The sequence below is a fragment of the Lycorma delicatula genome, chromosome 7, assembly GCF_047948215.1.
Source record: "Lycorma delicatula isolate Av1 chromosome 7, ASM4794821v1, whole genome shotgun sequence".
Lineage (NCBI taxonomy): Eukaryota > Metazoa > Arthropoda > Insecta > Hemiptera > Fulgoridae > Lycorma > Lycorma delicatula.
Genome location: NC_134461.1, coordinates 35,908,140 through 35,930,550, shown reverse-complemented (window position 1 = coordinate 35,930,550; position 22,411 = coordinate 35,908,140). Strand labels below are relative to the sequence as shown.

Sequence of the window (22,411 nt, the reverse complement as noted above, 5' to 3'; positions counted from 1 at the left end):
GCAACTGGTACAGTAATTGATGATTTGGGGGGAAGAAGACTACAATGGTATGGGCATGTTCAGAGAATGGAGGAGTATAGATGGCCTAGGAGGATGTTGGAATGGACTTCAGGAAAGGGGAGTAAACATGGACAACCTCAAAGGCAGTGGATATCTGGAATGATGAAGGTGATAGAGAGAAGGAATTTGGAGGAGGAAAGCTGGCCGGATAGAAGAGTCTGGCAGTTGGGATGAGAGAGACAGCTTTTGTAGCTGTAAACACTTACCTAGAAGAAGAATTACATAAATTTTTAAGTTACAATTTTATCTAAGAATTTCAAATGAGTAGTTAATAAATTAGGCTATAATATTTAATTATTTAATCATACCTAGGCAAAAAGTTTTGTCACATATTGACAGAAAATCACCCCCTGAGTGAGTTTTTTTTTTGTTATAATTTACTGTAAGTGTTCATTTGTAAATAATTTTTTTTTTTACAAATATTCTGACAATTCAATATTCAAACATAAATTTCACAGAGCTAAAATTTTTTTAATGCAGAGATTTTAGATATCCTTCAAGTCATTTTTCCTAAATGAAAAATAAAAAGTAATGTTAATTTATTTAATAATTGTCTTTGTGCAGTCTCTTGATAGTCTCTGTAATGATGGATGACCAAATTTAACAAGACATCTTAGGTATGTAATATTAAAAAATTAATAAACAAATTGCTGTACTAAAAACTAAATTTCAAATTGTATAGTGAAATTAAGAATGTATAAATTTATATTTAAATTAAACTTAGTTATAAAATAAGTTATTAAATTTTTATTTTTTTCTGAGCAAAAGATCTAATTAGTAACAACATTAATAGGCTTGTTTATAAAATGTATTTATAAATCTGAATGTTTGTAAAAACTGTTCTAAGAATTCTGGGGATGGTCCAGCAAAATGAAATAAGTAAAAAACAATCAGCATATGTCTGGAAACACTTAGTTTACCAGCTATTTCACAATTTTGTATTTAAAAAAAAAAAATTTATTTCTCAGGAATGGTTAATTGTATCGTGCTGAAATTCTGTATACTGCTAGGGCACCTAGAGGTTTACTTGTATAAAAACAATAAACCAGATTTTTCATTCCACTTCAAAATGGCGGCCATGTAAACTATTGAATTTAATTAAAATCTTTACAACCACTAGTTTATTTAAATGTTATTCACATTACTACAAAAAAAAATGTTACGCATTTTATGACAAAGAAAATGACAACGTATTTATTCAAATTTGTTCATAAATAACAATATTATAGCAAACATTCTTGAAATAGTCACTCTAAATTAATAAGTTTTAACAAGTTTTCATTTCCTCCAAAACACAATAACTCGATGTTATCTCAACTGATATAATTTTATTAATATTATAATGAAATACATTATAGTAATATTGAAAATATTACAATAAAATAATATATTATTCAAATCATTAAAAATATTTTAATAATAAATAATTTTAATATTACCAAGTAATTTAGATTACACATTTTTCATTCAATTAACAGACACTGGTTATTAAATAGTGCTTTTTTTCTATTAAAATTTATTTAACAATAGTAAATTACTATAACAGATAATAAAACATTAATAAAAGAAACTGTAGTAGCTTATCACGAAACTTATTAAGAATTATTATATTAGTTTCATTACAATACAATAAAAATTAAAATATAACCAAAATTAAGATGTCATCAAATCCTTTTATATAAATGTTACCTGTAGTATTATTCAATGGTAAAGAGTTTGGATGCTGATAATTGTAGCCATCTCTTTGAGGTGTAGGAGGTGCAGTACCAGAATGAACAGCGTTATTGCTTTCATTCATCATGGGAGCATCTCTTAACATTTCATGTAAATTACGCTCAACAGGACTATTACCAGAATTAGACATCTGCAACTACCTGCAATATTTATAATACCTTGTTAGATGACCAAAACTCCATTAATTAAACAAAAGGCCAAAATAAACATTACACCTATCTTAAAATTACAATTTAAGATACCTTACTAATTAAATTTATTTTAAGACTTTTCAACATGTTTATAAATGTAAACCATTAGTGATTAAAAAAATGATAAAAATTCATCAGCAATAAACAAATTATTTTTACTATTAGAACAAACACTAATTAAATAAATAAACATGCTGTTTTAAACAAATAATTATTTAACTGCAAGTAAGATATAGAACAAAATTTTGTTTAGGATTGTTCTGTAACCAAATTAAAATTTATTATAGCATTATTTTTTGTTTAACACCACTTTAAAATTGTGATAAAATAACACTAACCAAAAAAGTCTGCTTAAACTCTGAAATTTTAGCACATTCAATTAGTTTAATCAAATCATTTAATTAATTTGGGCTTATACATTATATTTGCGATATATGGCAGCATGTTCGAATAAAATTAAAACTGCACTAGACAAGAAAATGGCTAAACTTAAAGCACATACAAATGAAACATTAAAACATTACACTGACCCGATAAACAGATAACCTATTCACCTCAAATTGTAATATGCCACTGTCAAAAAATATTTAATTTTTTAACTAACGGAATTCCTCTGACAAGTATTTATGTTAAAAAAATAGTACTGAAACACATATTAGAATTTTATTAGAATGCTTTCGGAAAAATTATTGATAAAACGTTAACTAAATACATTAAGATAAGCGCACTGATATGTAGGTTGTACGAATACGTTTACACAGCACATATAACACATGAAAGAACTAAACTGCTGTATATAATAATTTCATTATCAATATATATTTTTTAGAATATTATAGGAAAAACAAACAGAACATTTAAAATATGATACGAATATTAAACATCATACCTCAGGAACAGTACGAATAATCAAAACCCTCAATACCTCACCCAGTAATCTATCACTACACAAATTCAAATGACGTCATAATAAACACTGCCACCGTTGAAGTAAAACTAGAAATGTCGAATTTTTTTTTGTTAACAATTTTATAAATAATGGAATTTTTTTATTAATTTATAACACAAAGCTTTCTATTGAAACTTAATCTTAATTGATAAAATAATTTTTTAATTAAAAAGTGTAAAAGTGTATTCTTAATCGTTAGTAGTGTATTTTTTACCCGACTGTTAATTAAAACACACACCCACCAACAGTTACGGTGTTATATTTATACAAGTTTTATATATAATAAATTTATGCGCAATATCTTAATTCTTTTATGTTGGCTGTCTAGACTGGCAGAATTCGTATAGTGAGAAATTGCAATCGTACTAACATTATTAATGATAATTAATTTTTTTTGAGTCTGCTTGTATTTGCTACAAGCAATATTTGGTTAATTTTTTTACCGTAAGAAATGAGATAAAATACCAAATAATAAGTAAATATAGAATTAACTTCGAAAACAAATGACTAGAAATCTTTGAGGAGTTAACAACATGTTTTCGACAAACAACTATCGAAAGCCAGATATCGATAATTCCCAGTTGATATAACCATGCCGAAGAATTGGTTTTCTTATTCGATGTTCTGAAGTTCATTTTAAAGTTTGGGTCACTTTTTAATAAAAAAACGTTAACTGAAATTTCTCAATTACTTGTTGGATTTGTTAATAATATTACCTCACCAAATTTATTCTTTAGTCATGGATTATATGTCTTTGCGTAACGTAGGTATTGACAAACATGTAAAAAGTTCACTAAGTACTTATTTTATTATTAAGACTGAACTATGTGAAATACGAACGTAACAGTCCTGTCTTAACTTTTAATTGGTTTGAAAAACTCCAATAATTTGTCTTGCATCAGAGTTCTGTACATTAATTATTTAAAGGAAAATTGCTACTTTTTTGTTATAATATAGATTGTTATTGACGCAGAATGTATAATTCCATCCATACTGGATTTATGTTCTTAAAACTATTTACTGACATTGGTGGAGTGAGAGTCTTCTTTGATTTAAACACCGGCCAGGCGTGGTAGATCTGTAAAATGAATTTCATTTGTCATCTTACAATCTATCATAAAAAGTTTCAGAGAAAATTCGTAAGAGCAATTGGAAGTTTTAAAGTACTTTTTTAACAACAAAATGACCCTAATCCTGTAATAAATCATTTTTATTAACTTCCAAAAATGTTCAGTTTTTATTGATAAGTGCTACTATTTTCACACCATGTCAATTAATGTATTTTTAATGGTTTTTACTCTTTGGTATTGTTGAATTTTTTTCTGGATGCCAAGTTTTTATTGTATAAATTTTTTGAACTGTCATCTGGTTGTGCTTGCTTCTACAAGTCAGCAAGTTTAATGTTTAGGATTTTAGATGTTAATATGCTTAGGATTAAGAAAACACAAATCTAAATATCAGAAGCAGGTTTGGACACCAAGTGATCCATCCAAGATCATAGTCTGGGCTGCATTATCAGTACTCTAGTGAATTAGCTCTTAGTTTTGTGAATTATAAAGATTGTTCAGATTATAATCTGTTCTGTGGTAAAGTTAGAGTTAAGTTTAAGGTTAGACTTTTGTGTAGAGCGATTAAGGATAAATTACCTAGGTATGGTAACACAAGTCAGAGAGAGACTGCACCACATGTTCCATGCTATTGGTCATGTTACAATGGATAATCACCTTGCAAAGAGTGCCTCTGTCATCTTCAACAGCTTACTAAGACAACTATTAAGGTTAGTTTATGGTTAATCCCTGCTTCCCTAATACTCCAACTTAATCCTAATCTCTTTACAGAATCTAACCTCTCCTTCAGATTAGGTTCTGAAGAGGTTGTCAAAACTGATTGCTAATTTTATTAGGTACTGATAATATGACACAAACTTCACCTTGCATGCATTACCCGACATCCAAACATGCCTAACTATTTTGATTTTGTGTTTTTCTGACCCAAGCATATCTATTATGGTATATTAAACTTTTTTTGTCTTCTGTCATTTGACTGGTTTGATGCAGCTCTAAGATTCCCTATCTACTGCCGGTCATTTAATTTTGGTGTATCCCCTACATCCTACATCCCTAACAATTTGTTTTAATATTAAACTATGAAAAAATTTTAAGTTGATCAAGTAATCGCTCAGAATTTCCTTTGGTCAAAATTTGATTTGAATTTTATATATCCATTTAGTTTGTTTCTGTTTATAAATTTTATCATGTTTAAGTTTTTTCTTTCCTGTCTAGATAGCACTATAGCTCTAGAAGGGAAAGTATTGTAATTGGTCCAATTTGGCCTTATGCGATTTTTACCAGATCTTGATATTTTTACACTTAAGGAACCTAAAACAAACAGATGGAATTTTTCTAGATGTTAATGTTTATATATACATGTATTCAGTGTTGGCCTGCAAACCACCTTTTATCTCCAGAACTATTGGACAGATTTTGACCAAAAAATCTGATTTTCATCAGATTACTGCTATATATGATGCATTGATGTCATTAAATTTTCAATTTAAAAAATCAAGGGGATGAGGCTGTAGTGCACTCAGTATCTCGAGATCTTGCATAATTAAATTCATATTTTTCTTAGGCAAGCAATGATATTTGCCTAAGAACACCCGCATGAATTAAATTAGGTTTAAATGTGCACTTTACTTAGAATCATTGAATTAAATAAACGAAAAAATATATTTAAATAAAATGATAAATATTTTAAATTAAGTTGTGTGTGTAAACCGTGCATTAGAAACAACTGTTGTTCATTGTGTCTTTGTAAGTGTGTCCTTCTTGACCAAATGTAGAATTGAACATTACCTGATCAGAACATTTTAATTTATTATAATTTATAAAAATTCATTATTCTTACTTACTGTTCACGGCTGTTGCTGGATTGTCAGAATATAATATATAAAAACTAAAATTAGATTATTTTTAAGTAAAATGTTATGCTCGGTAATACTGACCATGCTATGTTTTCGTGCTGTATGTTAATTATGTGTTTGAATTCCTGTATTTTTTATTTGTGAATGTAATGTTTATTCAATGCAGACTGTATTATTCTCAGTTTAGTCTTCTGTTCTTGTAGCATAAATATCATTTACCGTATTATTTTCCTTTAGTTTAGTATAGTTGATGCATAAACTCTTCTTGCGATTCAGTATAATTATAAATTTAACAAACTTTAAATAGTGTTGATGTGCTTTATTATTATTTTTTCTTTACCCTTTCGTAATTACTACCTAGTCCAGACCATCAGCCACGAACAGTAAGTAAGAATTAAATAAATTCTTTAGATAATTTAAATCTTGTAAAGACCTTAACCCGGTGATTTATTGATAACAAAAAAAATTTACACAGCACAACCGAAGCTAACACACCCACTGCACGAAGAGAACTGCATGATGGACTGCTGACATCGTCATTCCCACACTCACAAAATTTTAATAATAAATAATCCTGTGTTATGTTGATGATTATGATGTAATTTCATTGGTATGTTGTTTATAACACCGTTCACTGATTTGTTGACAAATTCTAGCCTGGTATTGCAAAACCTACAAAACTGTTGGCTGTCAAACAATAGTGTGTCTGTGACCTTGACCAAAAATTGAACATTCTCCCAGCAGTCAGAAACAGAGTTGTTGATGATGTTCGGTTGGCAGCATAGAATTCTTATTAGAGTTATCAGGATTGGGCAGAAGAACAAGCTTAGAAGTAGGTCGTGTGAGAGCAGAAGTAGCAATTTTAAGTGTAACCACTTGAGTGAGCCCATCCATTTTATAATCAAAAAACATTGTTCCTTGCGTCAAATTAGAACTACAGGCCTTCAAACTTTGGACAAAGCAATACTCGTGCTTAGCAACAAAACTTAAGAATTTTTGAAAAAATTATGCTCTCCGATATATTTGGTATGAATAACAAAGGTATGAAAACTAAAAAATAATTTCAATGTTTCCCATAGGTCAGGTTTAGGTACATAATGTATTTTTTGCTGTTTTCACTATTTTTTATCCTGTCAGAAGTTTTCTTAAAAATTAAGCAAATTAACAAAAATATAATGTTTTTTTTTTTAAACAGAAAGTTTTAAGATATTGCCACTCTATTTTTCAGTTTAAAATTATTTAGTAAATACAATGAGATTACTTTTGATATTTACAAAAAGATTGTGCTCACAGATATATATATATATATATATATATATATATATATATATATAAAAACAATATTTTTTTTATCTATACAACTAAGATGGCAACTTTTAATGTGGTTTACAGAGAAAATTTAATACCACTTTGTCTGAAAGTAACTACAAAAAAATTTTATTAAGATACTGTTGATTATTTGACAAGATTCAGAGAAGAATCAACAGAAGTTTAGCAGTGAAAACAATCTTACTTAAGAATAATAGAAAAAAGAATTAGATAAAGCATGAATAAAAACTGTTATTGTCTAAATACTAAAAAGATAGTGTATTTTAAGAATCGCTACTTTTAAAATTATTGCTAGGATATTGGCTTGCATCATTGAAAATGCTTACAATGAAAATCTTTTATCTTCACATAAAAATTTCTACAAAAATGAATTTTGATTCTGTGGATGGAAACTTGTGTAACTATGAATCTTATCATTAAGATTGATAGTACTATATATAATGGACTGATCTTAGATAGGCAATTGGCATGGAAGAATCATGTTCATTATGTGAGGTTTTATTATTTTATTTGAGTCCAAATTATATAATGAAAATGTACTTTTCTCTTGTGCAGTTTAGAATCAGTATGTAGTAACATGTTGGAGAGTTCATATAAATTTGTTATTGAGCCATTAGTTATAATCCAAAAACATATAGTGAAGTTGATTGCTAATGAGTGTCAGTTAAATTCATCATTACAAACTTCTAGAAAATTGAATATTCATTTTTTGATTTAATGGATAACTTCTATAGAACATGGATCTTATCTTACACACAAACGCCTAACGAATCAAACCGATCCACCCATTTGTGTTCCCTGCAACTGCCAACTAACAATACACCACATCCATGTGGACTGCGTGCGTTACACAGCATTTTGTCAGAAATTTAAATTAGGAGCTAACATCCTATTATATTCTAAAAAACAATCTGAGGGTGTTATCAAATATCTTGTTATTTCTTAAATATCATATCTATATTTAATAATGATATATATTTGATTATTTAATGTTTTTTTTAGTATTGTATATTGTTATTTACCTTTTCATATTTTCTTGTTTTATCGTGCTTTGTTTGTTAATTTTATTCTTTATTTCTGTTATTTAGTTTATTCATAGTGCATGTTATAAAATTAGTTTGTATGTTTAACAATAACGCTAATAACAAACTTTTATTATGAGATCATAATATTGTATTCTCTGGTAGAAATAAGGTAAAAATTATTGTTCCCTTTCCAAAAAGTGAAAATTTCAAAAGATCATATGATTATATGGCTTTACCTCATGATATCAGGGAAGATGAAACTTATTCTGTGAGAAAAAGATCCCTTTTGAATTAAATATTTGAGATGGATGATCTAGAGCATTTCTGCCTGTCAAATTACCAGTCGCAATGTTTTTGAGGTTTGATTGGTTTGTAACTTTATTACAGGATTACATGTGTTGTTTGATAAATATATTTTAATTAGCGTTTCATGTTGTTCAGTACATATGATGTACAATTGATGTGATTATAATCGATCATGATGTGATGTTTGTCTTGGATTGATCGAATTTGATTTCAGTAATAAGGGTCAGTATGTCATCAAATGGAATTTCTACATTCATTTAATGAAAAGTACGTTATACAATAAGTTTACGGTGATTATCACTTGTGGCTTCTTTTAAAATAGTATCAAATTGATGTTTTATTTTTGCTATTATTGTATTAATTAATTACATTGCTGGTAATTTATGAAACAGGCGTGCCTCTACAGATATCTAATTTCCAATAATCTGGAGTGTTGTCTGAACTGTATTATTAAGAAATCTAAATTAATTTGATTTAATTGGAAATAAACTTATTATTATGTAGAAGACTAGAGAAATCAGCAGTGAATCAACATTGCCATAAAATTAATTTATTAGAAACAAGTGTATTAAAGAATGAATGTAGTAAACAAGAATTAGATAGTTAGGAATCTTAAATTTATCATTATGATGCACAAAGTTAATTGTAGATTAATGATAGGGGACCAATATCTAGTAACTTATTAGAATTGTTTTTTTCCTTCATATAAGATTAAATGATTATCCCTGCTCTTAATATTTGTTTATGAAATGAATTGTCTGTTTTAAGGTTCATATTACAAGGTGTGTGAGAAAAGTAATGAGATGGGTAACACTGCGAGCGATCTGGCAATGCTGTATCTACTGGTCTGTGTCAGACCGGTTTTTTCATCCCTTCCACATAAAAATTTACAAGTTTCAACTCTGTTCAGCCAACAAATTATTTTTGACAGTGCCATCAGTGAAGTTGTGTTTTTGTTTGTTATGAAAATGGAGCATCGGAATTTAGAGCAGCGTTGTGCAATCAAGTTTTGTGTTAAACTTGGGGAATCCGTAAGTGACCTTTGAAAAGTTGAAACAGGCCTGTGGGGAACATTACTTATCAAGCGCTCAGGTTTTCCGCTGGCACAAATTATTTTTGGAAGGCTGAGAACACATTGAAGATCAACCTCGCTCAGGGAAACCTTCAACTTCAAAATCTGTGAGAGTTCTTGTGAGATCAGACTGTCGTTTAACAATAAGGATGATGAGTGAACAGTTAAATTTAAACAACACCGTACATCAAATTTTGACAGACAATTTGGACATGCGAAAGGTTTGTGCAAAATTGGTGCTGAAAAACCTCACAAAAGAACAATCGAAGAAACGTGTGTGATGATCTTCTTGAGAGGATTGTCAATGACCAAGAATTCTTCAATCATGTGATCACAGGTGATGAATCCTGGATATTTGAGTATGATCCTGATACAAAGCAAAGAGTGGCACACTCAGTCATCTCCTCAACTGAAAAAATGTCGAATGAGAAAATCAAAGATCAAAACCATGCTGATTTGCTTTTTTGACAGTAGGGGTATCACGCATAAAGAATTTGTTCCTCCAGGCCAAACTGTCAACCAAGTGTTTTACAAAGGTGTCCTTGAAAGGCTCAGGAAAAGAGTGATTCGCGTGAGATCAGACATTGCAGACAAGTGGATGCTTCATCACGACAATGCCCCGTGTCGCGCGGCCATTTCCATCAGGGAATTTTTGACCTCAAAACGCATTCCTACAGTTCCTTAACACCCCCACCTGATTTGAATCCTTGTGACTTTTTCCTTTTCCCGAAATTGAAACATGTCTTAAAAGGACATCACTTTGGAACTGGCGAACATTCAAAAGACTGTGACTGACCAGTTAAAAGCCCTACCAGTTGAAACCTCCCAGCGCTGCTACCAGGAGTGAGAATAACGACTCCGCCGGTGTATAGCTGCCCAAGGGAACTACTTTAAAGGGGATAATATTGTTTGTAAAAAATAAAAACTTTGGTAAGTAAAAAGTCTAGTCTCATTACTTTTCTCACACATCTCGTATTTTATTACTTAAAATTTTTATCATATTCAGACCCATGTAAGAGATGTGCATTAGGTTGTGGGCAGTCTCAGTGGAGTTAAAAGTTCATTGGTTTAGGTGTTTTTATACTGTAGCTAAATTTATGGTTTCAATTGAGCTTGCTGAAAACAACAACAATTTTTTTGTTTTACTTTTACACTTGTTTAGAACTTGTTTCATTTTGTAATGTTTCTTAAATATTATTTATTTGTTAAAAACAAACTATTAACTTATTTAAAATTTGTTTAGTCATCGATGATGACTAAACATGGATGATGTGTATGACATGTAAATGAGGTGTATTCATGTATAAACAGCTGATTTATAACAATGATTTTTCCACTAGATCAACCCAATAGCTGTTTGTTGAATTTTATTATTACGATAGAAGTGTGTGACTTACACAGAAGTTGAATTATTCTTTTATTTCTTTTAAACCATATTCAAGGATTAAGCTTTTTATTAAAACTGATATTATTAAATTGTTCCAGGTGAATTACTCTGCTTCAAGCTGACTAATTAAATATGTAGTAAAACTTTTTTTTTTCAACATTATTTTTATAAGAAAAAATATGTTTGTTCTTATATCATTTTGCTTTATTCCAGTTTAAAGATTTTTTGCAACAATATAATAAAATAACTGAAAACTGTTTTTTACATTGTGTTAATACACTTGGTGAAAGATCTGTGACTTCTGAAGAGGTAAATATTGTATAGATTTTTACTTTCAAATTTCTCATTTATAGCAATTCCTTGTTTGTAAATTTACTATTTTTGGTTTCATAATCTCATTCTAATAAGGTGGAGCTATAAACGTAAAGAAAATTAAATTATTTTAACTGTTGTTTTTATTCTGTTCTGAATCATAACAGCAATAGTTGAAGTAATTAATACCTACAGCAAAATTAATCATGTCTTTTATTTTGTTTACATTTGGGTATCAAATCAATTTATATTATACCAATTGGTAAATTTTAAGAATAAAAGAGGTATAGAAAAAGACATGAAAAAATTATTAATACAAATGCCATCATTAACATAAAAATGTTAGTGATGATTATGAAGATATGTTGTTATTATTATATTAAAGTACCATATTAACAAGGTAGTTGTCTGATAATAACAATTTTCTGTTCAGAGTTTCATTCTGTAGAATGGAGAAATTGAAAAAAAAATTTTAAATGGAAGTGAGTTTTGAAATGGCAATATCACCCATCCAAGTACTAACCGCGCCCGACGTTGCTTAACTTCGGTGATCAGACGAGAACTGGTGTATTCAACGTGGTGTGGCCGTTGGCAAGAAATGGCAATGTGGTTTCAATTAACCACACATCTCAAGAATGGTTGACCTGAGACTGTACAAAACTACACTTCATTTACATTCACACATATCCTCTGAAGTGAAGTAATACCTTTTGGTGCTTCCGGAGGTTAAACAGAAAATGAGAGTAATCCCATATAAATAAATCTTTAAATAAGTTTAAAATAATAAGAAACAAGCAAAACTCTGCTTTTACCAGTATAATAAAACAATAGATATTTATCACTATTTTTTAATGTAAGCCTAAATTATCCCAAAAGACAGTTACTCCGTGACTTTCCTGGTAGAAAATGTTGACCATAAATTTTTGTTTATAGTGATAAGTCACTGTTTTCTTAATTCACTGAATAAATTTTTGTCTATCACTCAAGAAAGGTTAACTCCAAACCTAACTGTTATTGTGAAAGAAGTTTAGCTCTCTAGGCAGAAAACTTATGATAGCCTCATCATTTCATGAACTGAGAAAATGATAAAAAAAAACTTTGAATAATGAATCGCCAGTTATCTGAAACCACCCATTTCTAAACTTGCTGTACCATTGTTTCTCACCATCATCACTTGTAACGTTCTGTCTGTAAACTTTGCAAATTTATATATATATACATACGTTTCTAATTTTAAATATTTTTTACAGCAAAAATGTGTTGATTTATGTACATTAAAGCATATAAAAGTGAACCATAAAGTGATGTCCGTGTATTTGGAAGTACAGCCAATTATAATGAATCGGAGAATAGAGGAGTTGAATCAGGCACAAGCAGCAATGGTTTCGGCTGATACTAACACAAATATAGCACCTGTTCAGCAACAACCAGTTGAAACAACTCAACCAATTACTGCACAAAGCTGATATACATCAAAACTGTTTGTTTCATTAGTTGGGACTTATTAAGTGTTATTAATAAATAGATATGGAAACTAATTTGAAAAATAATAAAAATATATGTTTAATTTTATTAATAGGTATACCAGGATGTGGTAAAACTTATTTAACAAATTTCTTAGTGAATCATCTTTCAAAAAATATGTTTAGTTCAAATAGTAAATATTTTTCAAATTTATGTGTTATTCCTGTTTCTTATGATGATTATATTAGTTACCATACTGATTCCAATGTGATGAGCTGGAAGCAAAGACGTACAGACGTTTTTATTGGTGTTGAAGAATTTATATTATATTTTAAAGGATATAAAAATTCACTAAATAGTAAATTATACGTTAATAATAATTACTGTACTGATAATAAGGATAATATGTTTATTATCATAGATGATAATATGTATTACAAAAGTATGCGTTATGAATATTACAAATTAGCTAGAAAATACGAAATAAGTTTTTGTCAGATTTATTTAGAAGCATCACTGGATAAAGCATTGGAATATAATAAAAAAAGAGATGGTGTTAGTATTGTACCTGAACAGATTATTATTAAAATGAATGAGCTAATTGAAAAACCTAATACCTCAAATAATAGTTGGGAACAACATAGTTTAACAATACCTGCATTTATAAACTTTGATGAATATTTAGTGTTAAATCAATTGTATAATATTATTCTATCTGCATTAGAATCACCGGTTAAAGATGTAATTATTACTAGTTATGAAAATTATGAAGAAAGTAAAAGAATTACAAATTGTAATTTAGTTCATCAAGTAGATGTCAAATTACGTAATATAATTGGTAATTATATAAAACAAGTGAAACATAATAATTCACAGATCAGATATATAGCTGACTGTGTTAATAATAAAAGAGTACAGTTACTTAAAGATTTAAAATCTGGTATATTTACTGTACCACCTAACATTATTTCACTTCTTCTGAGTTCTAGTAGATCAGATGAACATAATAAGTGTCTTAATAATTATTTTCTAGATATATTAACTAATGATATTTATTGTGATAAATAATATTTCTAGATCTTTTTGAGGCTCAGGTTTTCCTTATGTACATTATTCAAATGTACAGCATCATGGTTCTCCTTATTTAGATATTTATTTCAGAAATATAGTTAAATTTGTCTGAAATATTATTATTGTACATATTCTATATTATCATAGAGTTCTTAACAATGGTCTGTTACAAAAGAGTATTAAAAAGTGAAGTAGTGGATTTACTGTTGAAACTGGAACAGGATGAAAGAAGTGAATAGTTTGTTGTTATCTACAAATATTAAATGTGTGCTGTAGGTAATATTGAATACATCATTATGATATTTCATTTTTTGCCTTCCTTTACCAAAATAGGCCTATCTGTAGCATTCACTGTTGCACTCTTCTAGATCTTTGATGTTATGCATTATCAGTAGACAAATACCTTATCTTTTACGTGAGATCTTGTGTACTTGAAGGTGGCAGCAGTATTTGTTGCTGCCTTTATGCTATTATGTGTATGTATATACACACACACATTTATAGGTATGTAGTACCTGTTGAGATGCATGTCTTACCTGATATCTTGGCAGCACCATAGCACCATTACTTGGTTATAGATACCTTTACAGTCCTTATTTTGGTAGTGGGTAGCAAGGGAGCAGAAAATGTTCAGACCCCTGAACCCCCAAACACAATTTTTTTCAGTCAGAAATTTACCCATAACTAAGGCAAGGCCCATTTGACTGACCAATTTATTGTGTGTGATGAGCTATAAAAAGAGAAGTTATAAAAATACATGGGTTCCAGACACTTAATTTATTCAAAAAATTATCTTACGAACAAGAAATACATTATTAATGATAACTCAACAAACACAATAGTCTAATATTAGCTGTATTGTGATGGCTTCAAGGGAAGATTACCACTGAAATAAAATAAATGTGTGAGGCTTAATCTAAGAAACATGTTAAAAAAAGATTATTTACTTATTAAGCTAATTATTAGAATACAAAGCACCTGAGAGGTAAACAGTCGGAAATCCAAAGGATTTACCATCATTTACCTCTCAGGTGCTGAAATTTATATATTTTAGAATATACGTAAATATTGTAGGGCCAATAAAAAATCTGCTGATTCGATGTCTGTAGGACTGTTCAATTATTTTGTTAAAGGTACAAAATTTTTCATTACAAGATTAATAATACTTCATAAAGACTGTTACCTATAATGAGTGCAGTGATGATTATCAGTTCAAGTCATTAAGAAAAGGCAGCTTTCATTTATCTTTGTGGAGCCAATATGACTTTTGAATATGTTTATATGATTGGTGAATTTGTTTATGTGGTGCATGATGAATGGGAGGACCATTCCATGAAATGAATACTTCTTGAAATAGTGTCAAGTTTAACATTTGAGTTGCGCAGATGGTTGCCAATGACTGATCCAACCGATTCACATACAGCCTCACTACAGATTTTTAAGCAGTTTTCAAGGAGGAAAATTGAAATTTCAGCATTAACTTCAGTGTTGGTAAATAGTTCTTGGATCACTTTGTTGTAAAGTATTTTTTTTTTTAAATGTTAGTTTGCAAGATTGCTCTTCATCATTTTTAGCTGTAAAAAAGAGCTTTAATATCAAAGTTGTACACTCAATTTTTATTGATCTAATTTTTTAAAATTGCTAAAGATTGAAATGTATTTGCATCTGCTGCTTCTGCTATTCTTAAGAACTTGCTACTAAAACATTTTCCTATTTCAAGTTGATTTGACTTTGCTACACCAGCTACAGTATGACTTAGTTTTTTCTAGAACTTATGAAGATTTTCATTTGAATAAATTCCTTCTCCATCTTTAAATTGTTGAAATTTTCATTCTCTTTATTGTGTTTTGCATTGGTGTAATAATCAAAAATTGTCCAGCTACTTATGTTTACATTTGTGTGGTACAACTAAATTTCATCACAAATTCTAAAACAATAGTCCCAAGTAGCTGGTGAATGAATTCAGGTTTAGAGAATTTTATTTAGCTCTACTAGTACTTTTTAGCTTCAGTGTTGTCTTTTTGGATGCATTTGCTCAAATTGCATCCATTTGCAGTTTGCTTTTATGCAAAGCAATGAAAAATAATAAAAATGGGTTTATTGGAATGATTATTTCAACTCACTTGTTCTTCCTCACAGCCAATTCTCCAGTTGTAATTTTTAATTACATTTTCAAATATTGTCCATCAAAAATTTCTGAACAATAACACCACCCTTGTGTGAAGTGCCCGTGGTGATATATCAATAATAATAATACAGGTCTACTACGGGTCAGACATGAAACTGCTTGTTTCAGGATTTTTAGTTCCCAAAAAATCAAAAATCTCTGCTTTCATGGTAATACCTTGGAGTGATAAGCTCACCAATATCAGCATCATTTAATACATTTAGATTTAATAATGGCACTAAGCTGCTCCAGCAACCCTCAGACCCACCTTTTTCAAATTACATTATGCAAATTTAATACACCATTATGAGCAGTGAACCAGTTTAACTGGCATTCACTTGGTAGAGAGAAAAGAAAATACCAAAAGTGCCTGATTTAAGAACCTATATCTCCTTTAGAAATGCTCCACATGGGGAACAGTGTACTCTTGCCATATGTTCTGCTACGCACTGCATTTGTTTATACTAATTTTAATTAAGTAGTATAAAAATATCCTGTTCAAAACTACTTAAATCGTATAAATATTTATAAATAGATATTAATATAAATATAGATACTAGCTTGATCTTTAGTTCTTGGTTTTTCATTTGGGTGCTTATTTAAAAAATGAAATTCAAGTTTTTCATGTCTGCCACACCAGTCACAAAACGCACAGTAAACAAACACTATTGCCTACCTTTTAGTAATGCCCACATTAATGAATTATTTGGTGGGTTTTTATCAAACTGCATGTTACATTGCAATTACAGAATTTAAATTCCAACAAGCAAATATGCAGGTATTTGCAGATATTTTTTAAATGTGTATTTTGTCCTATTCTGATTTCTAGTTGTTCACTGCTTGACTTTCTTGATGAAGTAAATTGACACCATTGTTTAACATGTTTCTATTTGTGCCATTTTCAACATTTACATTCAAGATGTTAAAAAACTTACATTTACTGATGATTGTTTTGAAAGTAGGATAAAATTAATAGGTTTTGCAAAAATATGTAATTTTACAGAATTTGTATTACAGAACTGATAAAACCTCAATAAAAATACTAGCAACAAATTGTTTGCCTTTTTTTCCTACTTTTTTTACTATACAGTAACCGTAGATGAAACGGTTATATTGTGAATGAAAGTCATGGTTTAAACATGGTTTAACTTAAACTAGAGAACAGCAGGTTCTCTAATCACCAGACATGACCCTGCAGTTAGATCAAAAGAAGTTAAATGAGGACTTAAAATGCTTACTAAAAAATGGAAACACTGGTGTTACACCAGGAGGGCTACTTTGAAGGGACAAGTCATTTGTTTAAATTTACAAACATATATATATAATTGAAAGAGATATATATATAAATATATATCAAGAAACATTAAACAAGCATTAGTAGCCCACACTGTTAAGCAGTATTTAATGTGCCCTTCAACTTGTGTTGATGTACTGTACTGGTACAGGATGTACCAGTGTTATCACTGATACATCCAGTAATAGGCTTTTTTAATTAACTTCACATTTGGTTTAGTCCAGCAGGGATGTCGGGGCTGACACCAGACAGTCTGATGGAATATATGATGGCATCAACTGTACACTTGAAATCAGCAGAAGAGTTTTTGATTGAGGCAATACAATTAAAGGACCAAGAGGGAAGGGACAGGGGATTTTCATGTAGGGAAGGGAGGACAGCCCCAACCACAAGGGCTGTCATACCAGTCTCTTCTGGGTGGAGTATACCACCAGTTGGATCAACCCAGAGGAGTTATTTAAGTCCTATTACATATCATGACAATATCTGCTGTTACCTATTTAACAGTATCCAAAGCCAATTTGGAAATTGGCAGATTCTGCCTAAATCTTTTGTCCTTTTTATCATGGCCAAGGATGCATTCAAAGATATCAGTAAATTTGTTGCTACTTCATCAGCCTTATAAATGAATATTCATCATATAAATATAAGTACTGCAGCACAATTAAATGATAAGTCCATTCTGTACAGGATTTTTAAGAGAATACAGCTTCAAAAAAAATCCAGTGCATGATTAAAAATTTGTCAATGGCAACGTGAAGATGCCATGATAAATGCATGCATTTATTTTGTCAGTCAACAAAATTGATCCATTTTTTATAATACTTCTACACTGATAATGAATTGTTCTGCTGAAAAACTACTCAGTATCAATTACCCTTTACCATGAAATTTATTTTAAAATAAATACCCTTTAAGATTTTCAATTTTATTTTGCAGTAAATAATACATAATTTGGTTTCTTACAAACTAAAAAAACATTGATATAGACTAATAAGAACATTAATTTGATGTTTATTTTTGATTATTCACATTTGTAGGTAAAATCTGTTCGATCTCAATTTTCAAACTGTAGCAAGTAGAAATTGACTCAACTCTTGGTAATGAAAACACACAAACAATGATTTTAAAGTATCATTTTTTTAATAAAATTATTTAATCCTGAAGAAAAGCCTTTTAACCATTTTGCATGTCTAAAAATATATTATAAAATTTGCTAATCATGATTACAATATGTTAACAATAATTTTATTGGTAGTGAAACAGCAGCATGCACCAAAATTCAAAGAAAGTTTAATGCATAAAATTATACAGGCAGTTCATTTTATTCCATAATTTTCTGTTAAGAAAAAAACGAGTTATTTAATTCAAGCATTTTAGTTATGTAACTACCTATAAAGTTCGAATTTCACTTCTACGCAGAAGTTACATAACTAAAACGTTTGAATTAAATAACTTGTTCCTTACTATTCTTGTGGAAGATTAAAACATCATTTCAAGTTCGTTAATGTCTTCATGTATGAACCCTTAGGTTACTTAGACCAAATCATTTAACCAAATGGATTAGTCAAAGAAGCAAATTAGTAAAGAACAATAACTTGCACAGCCATGAAACAGTGCAAACAAAAAACGTATTTAGAATGGGCAAGATTAGGCGGTACACCACAGGAGACTATTAGAAATTTGAGAGAGAAGGATGAGACAAAACAGATTAAGGTTGGTAAATGCAGACAAACAGTGAACTCACAGATGCCATAGAAAAACGGTCCTACAGTACACACTAAAAAATAAATTACAGACCCTTTGTTGTTCTATATTATCACTGAAAATTCTGGCCTTCTTTCTCGGATCCAGGTGGCCACAGCTATCTTCATTTCATAATGGTGTATTATCTTTGAGATACTCTTTGTGAATAGCACAATTTTTTGTTTTGAAAAAAGCTTACATTTTACTGTTGTAGCGAAGAAATGCTAAATATTAGTTTTTACTTCTATAAAAATTAAATTACGATGATACCGATAGACTATTATCGGATTGAATAGCAATTTAAATAAAATAAATGTTCAAATCTTGTAATTTCTCAAATGTCAAGTAATTTAGTAATGTAGGGTTGAATGAAATTTTACGGCTTCGCCTTGCCTAGTTACTGCGATCAAGAGGCGGTGACCACGCCTGGCTGCTTGTTTAAATTCCATATTAGGTGTTTGAACTACCTATATCGTCCCAAATATGTGTGTACTGCTGTTGTCTGTTGTAAGACAGTCGAGTGTGGATGCTCATACCGAGAGGTCGTGCTGTATCTAGCTCTGTTTTGGTTTAATGGATACGTAGTGAGGAATTGTTGGCATAAGGTTACCGGATAAATCTTTCACATCCCCGGACCCCCTGACTCCAAAAACCACTTTTCGTCACGTTTCACACCCTTCGGACACCCACCTCAGACCTGCCCCCCCCTTCATGGGAAAACAAAAATGGTCAGGCGGTAGCCACACCTGACCACCTGTGAAGAAAACTGCGTTCAATTTTAGAGTGTTGGGACTGCGTTCGCGCAGTTACCCTCACTTCTGCAAGGTTTTAACTACATCTTCTGAACACCAATAGTATAGAATACGATACTAGACAAGTATCGGATTGAATAGTAATATTGATTCAACTTTTTTAAATCTTGTAATCGGGAAGTTACACGATTTAAAAAGTTAGAATATCAATATTTAGCTAAAATATTTAAGAATGTCAAGTAATTTCTACATTCCAGGCGTTCAATTTCTGAATTTGGGGCTGCGATCGAGCTCTTATGTAACATAAGAACGTTACATTATATTCAATTGTGAACTTCGAAATTGATATTGATTAAATGATAATTACAACTACACAATGTACTCGTATACGACGACTGAAATAAAAAAATAGAATTTCAATTATTCCAAATACAACTAAATGCCAAATTTCAATTTGGCATTTTTCTGTAGGGTTGAATGAAATTATGTTACGACCTCATCCCGCCTTGTGGTTACCGCGATCAAGAAGGCGGTGTTCTGCCGACTAATATGTACAGTGTATTTATTTTTAATTTAGTTTATATTTATGTAATGAAAAATGGTTAGTTTTAAGTAATACGAGTATTTTTTTTTTTTTTTAATAGGAAATTATATAATACTTTTAAATATTTATTCTAACAATTTTAAATTCTCTAATATCAAATAATTTGGTTTTCTGTAGGGTTGCATGAAATTATGTTACGACCCCGCAGTTCATATCCTTGCCAATATGTGAAGTGTGTACATTAGTGCTGTAAAGTAACGATAATTGAGCGTTTCAAAATTAACATTTTTTATTATAAAAAATTTTAGTAATTTTTTCAATTAATACGAGTATTATTTTTGAATGCCAATTTAATACTTTAGCTAAATATTTATATAAGATTTAAAATCTTATGTTAAGTTGAATGAAATTATGTTAAACCTTGTCTCGCCTAGTCGATACCACGAACAAGACTGTATCCACGCCTGGCCTGGCCAGGGACTGTTTTCCCGTTGTAAGCTGTTATCCGTATCCTCGTAAATATGTAAAGTGTGTGTAGCGCTGTAAAAGTATGTAATGAGTATGTAAAAGTAAGTAATAAAAATTTATTACAGTAGAAGTCCGATAATCCGGCACGTTCGGGACCGGCTCGTGCCGGACTACCGAAAATTCCGGTCTATCGGGCGGTAATTATAAGGTTAATAATTAAACTACAAATACAGTATGCAAATACATACAACAAAGTTTATTTTACATTTCATATAATGTATGTACACGTACTGTAAAACATATTTCACTTAGATTTAAAAAAGTCACGAATGTCTTTTTGTTTGCTTGACTTTTGGCGTTTAGTATAAAATTTATTTCTAATGATATGGAAATCAATAATTTCTGAAGCACTGTAGCTAGTACTAGCCTCAGCAAAGAGATAAAATTATTTAGTGATTCTGCAGCTTCTGCCCAGCTGATTTTTTCCTTTTCTTCCGTTTCGGCATCTGAGTCACTTTCTTCAAGATTTTGAGTAGGCTGAGGGTTTACTACTATGTTGATAATGTCCTCATCGGTTAGTTCTTGTTCAACAGGCTCATTCTCGTCGATTTTCTACCTCATCTTCAGGCAGGTTTTTCAAGGGATTGTCAGCACTTCTAACAACATCCAAAACTTTGGTCAGAGCGTCTTGATGGTTTTCTTCCTCATCAGTCTGTAGAGTTAGGTCAGATGCAGGGTTTGCAGCTGGCCAAAGTTTTCTCCAGCATTTTTGGAGTGTTGTATTTTTTTCCTGGTTCCAAGACAGTGCAATAGCATAGACGGCATCTTTTACTGTAAACTTTTTTTGAAAATCAGTCACGTCACAGTCGGCATTTAACAGGCCTTGAATAAAAGACCTTCTATAAAAGCATTTAAAATTTTGAATAACCCCTTGGTCCGTGGGTTGAATCAAAGGTGTTACGTTAGGTGGGAGCAGAGTAGCAACAATATTTCCAGAAACTATAACTCATCTACTGGCGGGTTGGCTTTGCAATTGTCCAAAAGAAGGATGGCTTTAGTATCTTCTGGTAGACCAAGGCTTTTGAAGGATTCCTTGACCTCAGACACAAAGTGGTGAAAAAACCAGTCTTTAAAGAGGGCGGCAGTCATTCACGCATTTGATTGAGCATCGTATTGGTCAGGTAAGTGTGTAACATTCTTAAAAGCCCTGGGTTTTGCAGATTTACCTATCACAAAAGGGGTCACTCGGTGGTTTCCAGACGCATAGCAAAACGGTTAATCTGTCTTTGTTTTTTTTAAAAACCCTTGGCTGCTTTTTCTCCTCCCCCAGCTAGTGTAGATGTTGGTAAACATCGTCACAATAGCCCTGTTTCATCACCATTGTAAATCTGTTCAGTTGGTAAACATTGTCACAATAGCTCTGTTTCATCAGCATTGTAAATCTGTTCAGGTGTTAAATCATTATCAGCCACGATTTTCTCAAACTCGTCTTTGTATTTTTCTGCAGAGTTTTGGTTTGCTGAAAGTGTTTCTCCAGTTACATCAATTCTTAGAATTCCATGCCGAAACTTAAAGTTTCTGAGCCAACCATCAGAATAATTACATTCACTTTCAGCA

General features: G+C 30.5%; 3 protein-coding genes across 4 annotated transcripts in view; 2 read left to right on the top strand and 1 right to left on the bottom strand.

The window, feature by feature from the left end:
• Window positions 1-3,002, bottom strand: part of Arfip (ADP ribosylation factor interacting protein arfaptin) — a 30,446-nt gene extending 27,444 nt beyond the window's left edge. The window contains exons 1-2 of one of the 2 annotated variants that reach the window (XM_075371456.1): window positions 2,875-3,002; window positions 1,750-1,934 (exon numbers count right to left, since the gene is read on the bottom strand). In XM_075371456.1, the coding sequence (XP_075227571.1) occupies window positions 1,750-1,924 (175 nt within the window). In that variant the 5' untranslated portion in view covers window positions 1,925-1,934; window positions 2,875-3,002. Of the gene's footprint in view, window positions 1-1,749; window positions 1,935-2,515; window positions 2,854-2,874 lie in introns of those variants that run through there. The other variant, XM_075371457.1, reaches the window with a different exon arrangement.
• Window positions 3,003-3,497: 495 nt separating this feature from the next.
• On the top strand, window positions 3,498-12,965 carry Tim9b (Translocase of inner membrane 9b). Its single transcript, XM_075370294.1, has 3 exons — window positions 3,498-3,697; window positions 11,190-11,285; window positions 12,539-12,965. The coding sequence occupies exons 1-3, from the start codon at window positions 3,674-3,676 to the stop codon at window positions 12,752-12,754; spliced, it is 336 nt and encodes a 111-aa protein (XP_075226409.1). The 5' UTR covers window positions 3,498-3,673; the 3' UTR covers window positions 12,755-12,965.
• Pstk (Phosphoseryl tRNA kinase) lies at window positions 12,816-17,032 on the top strand. Its single transcript, XM_075370293.1, has one exon. The coding sequence runs from the start codon at window positions 12,816-12,818 to the stop codon at window positions 13,818-13,820; it is 1,005 nt and encodes a 334-aa protein (XP_075226408.1). The 3' UTR covers window positions 13,821-17,032.
• Window positions 17,033-22,411: the final 5,379 nt, after the last annotated feature.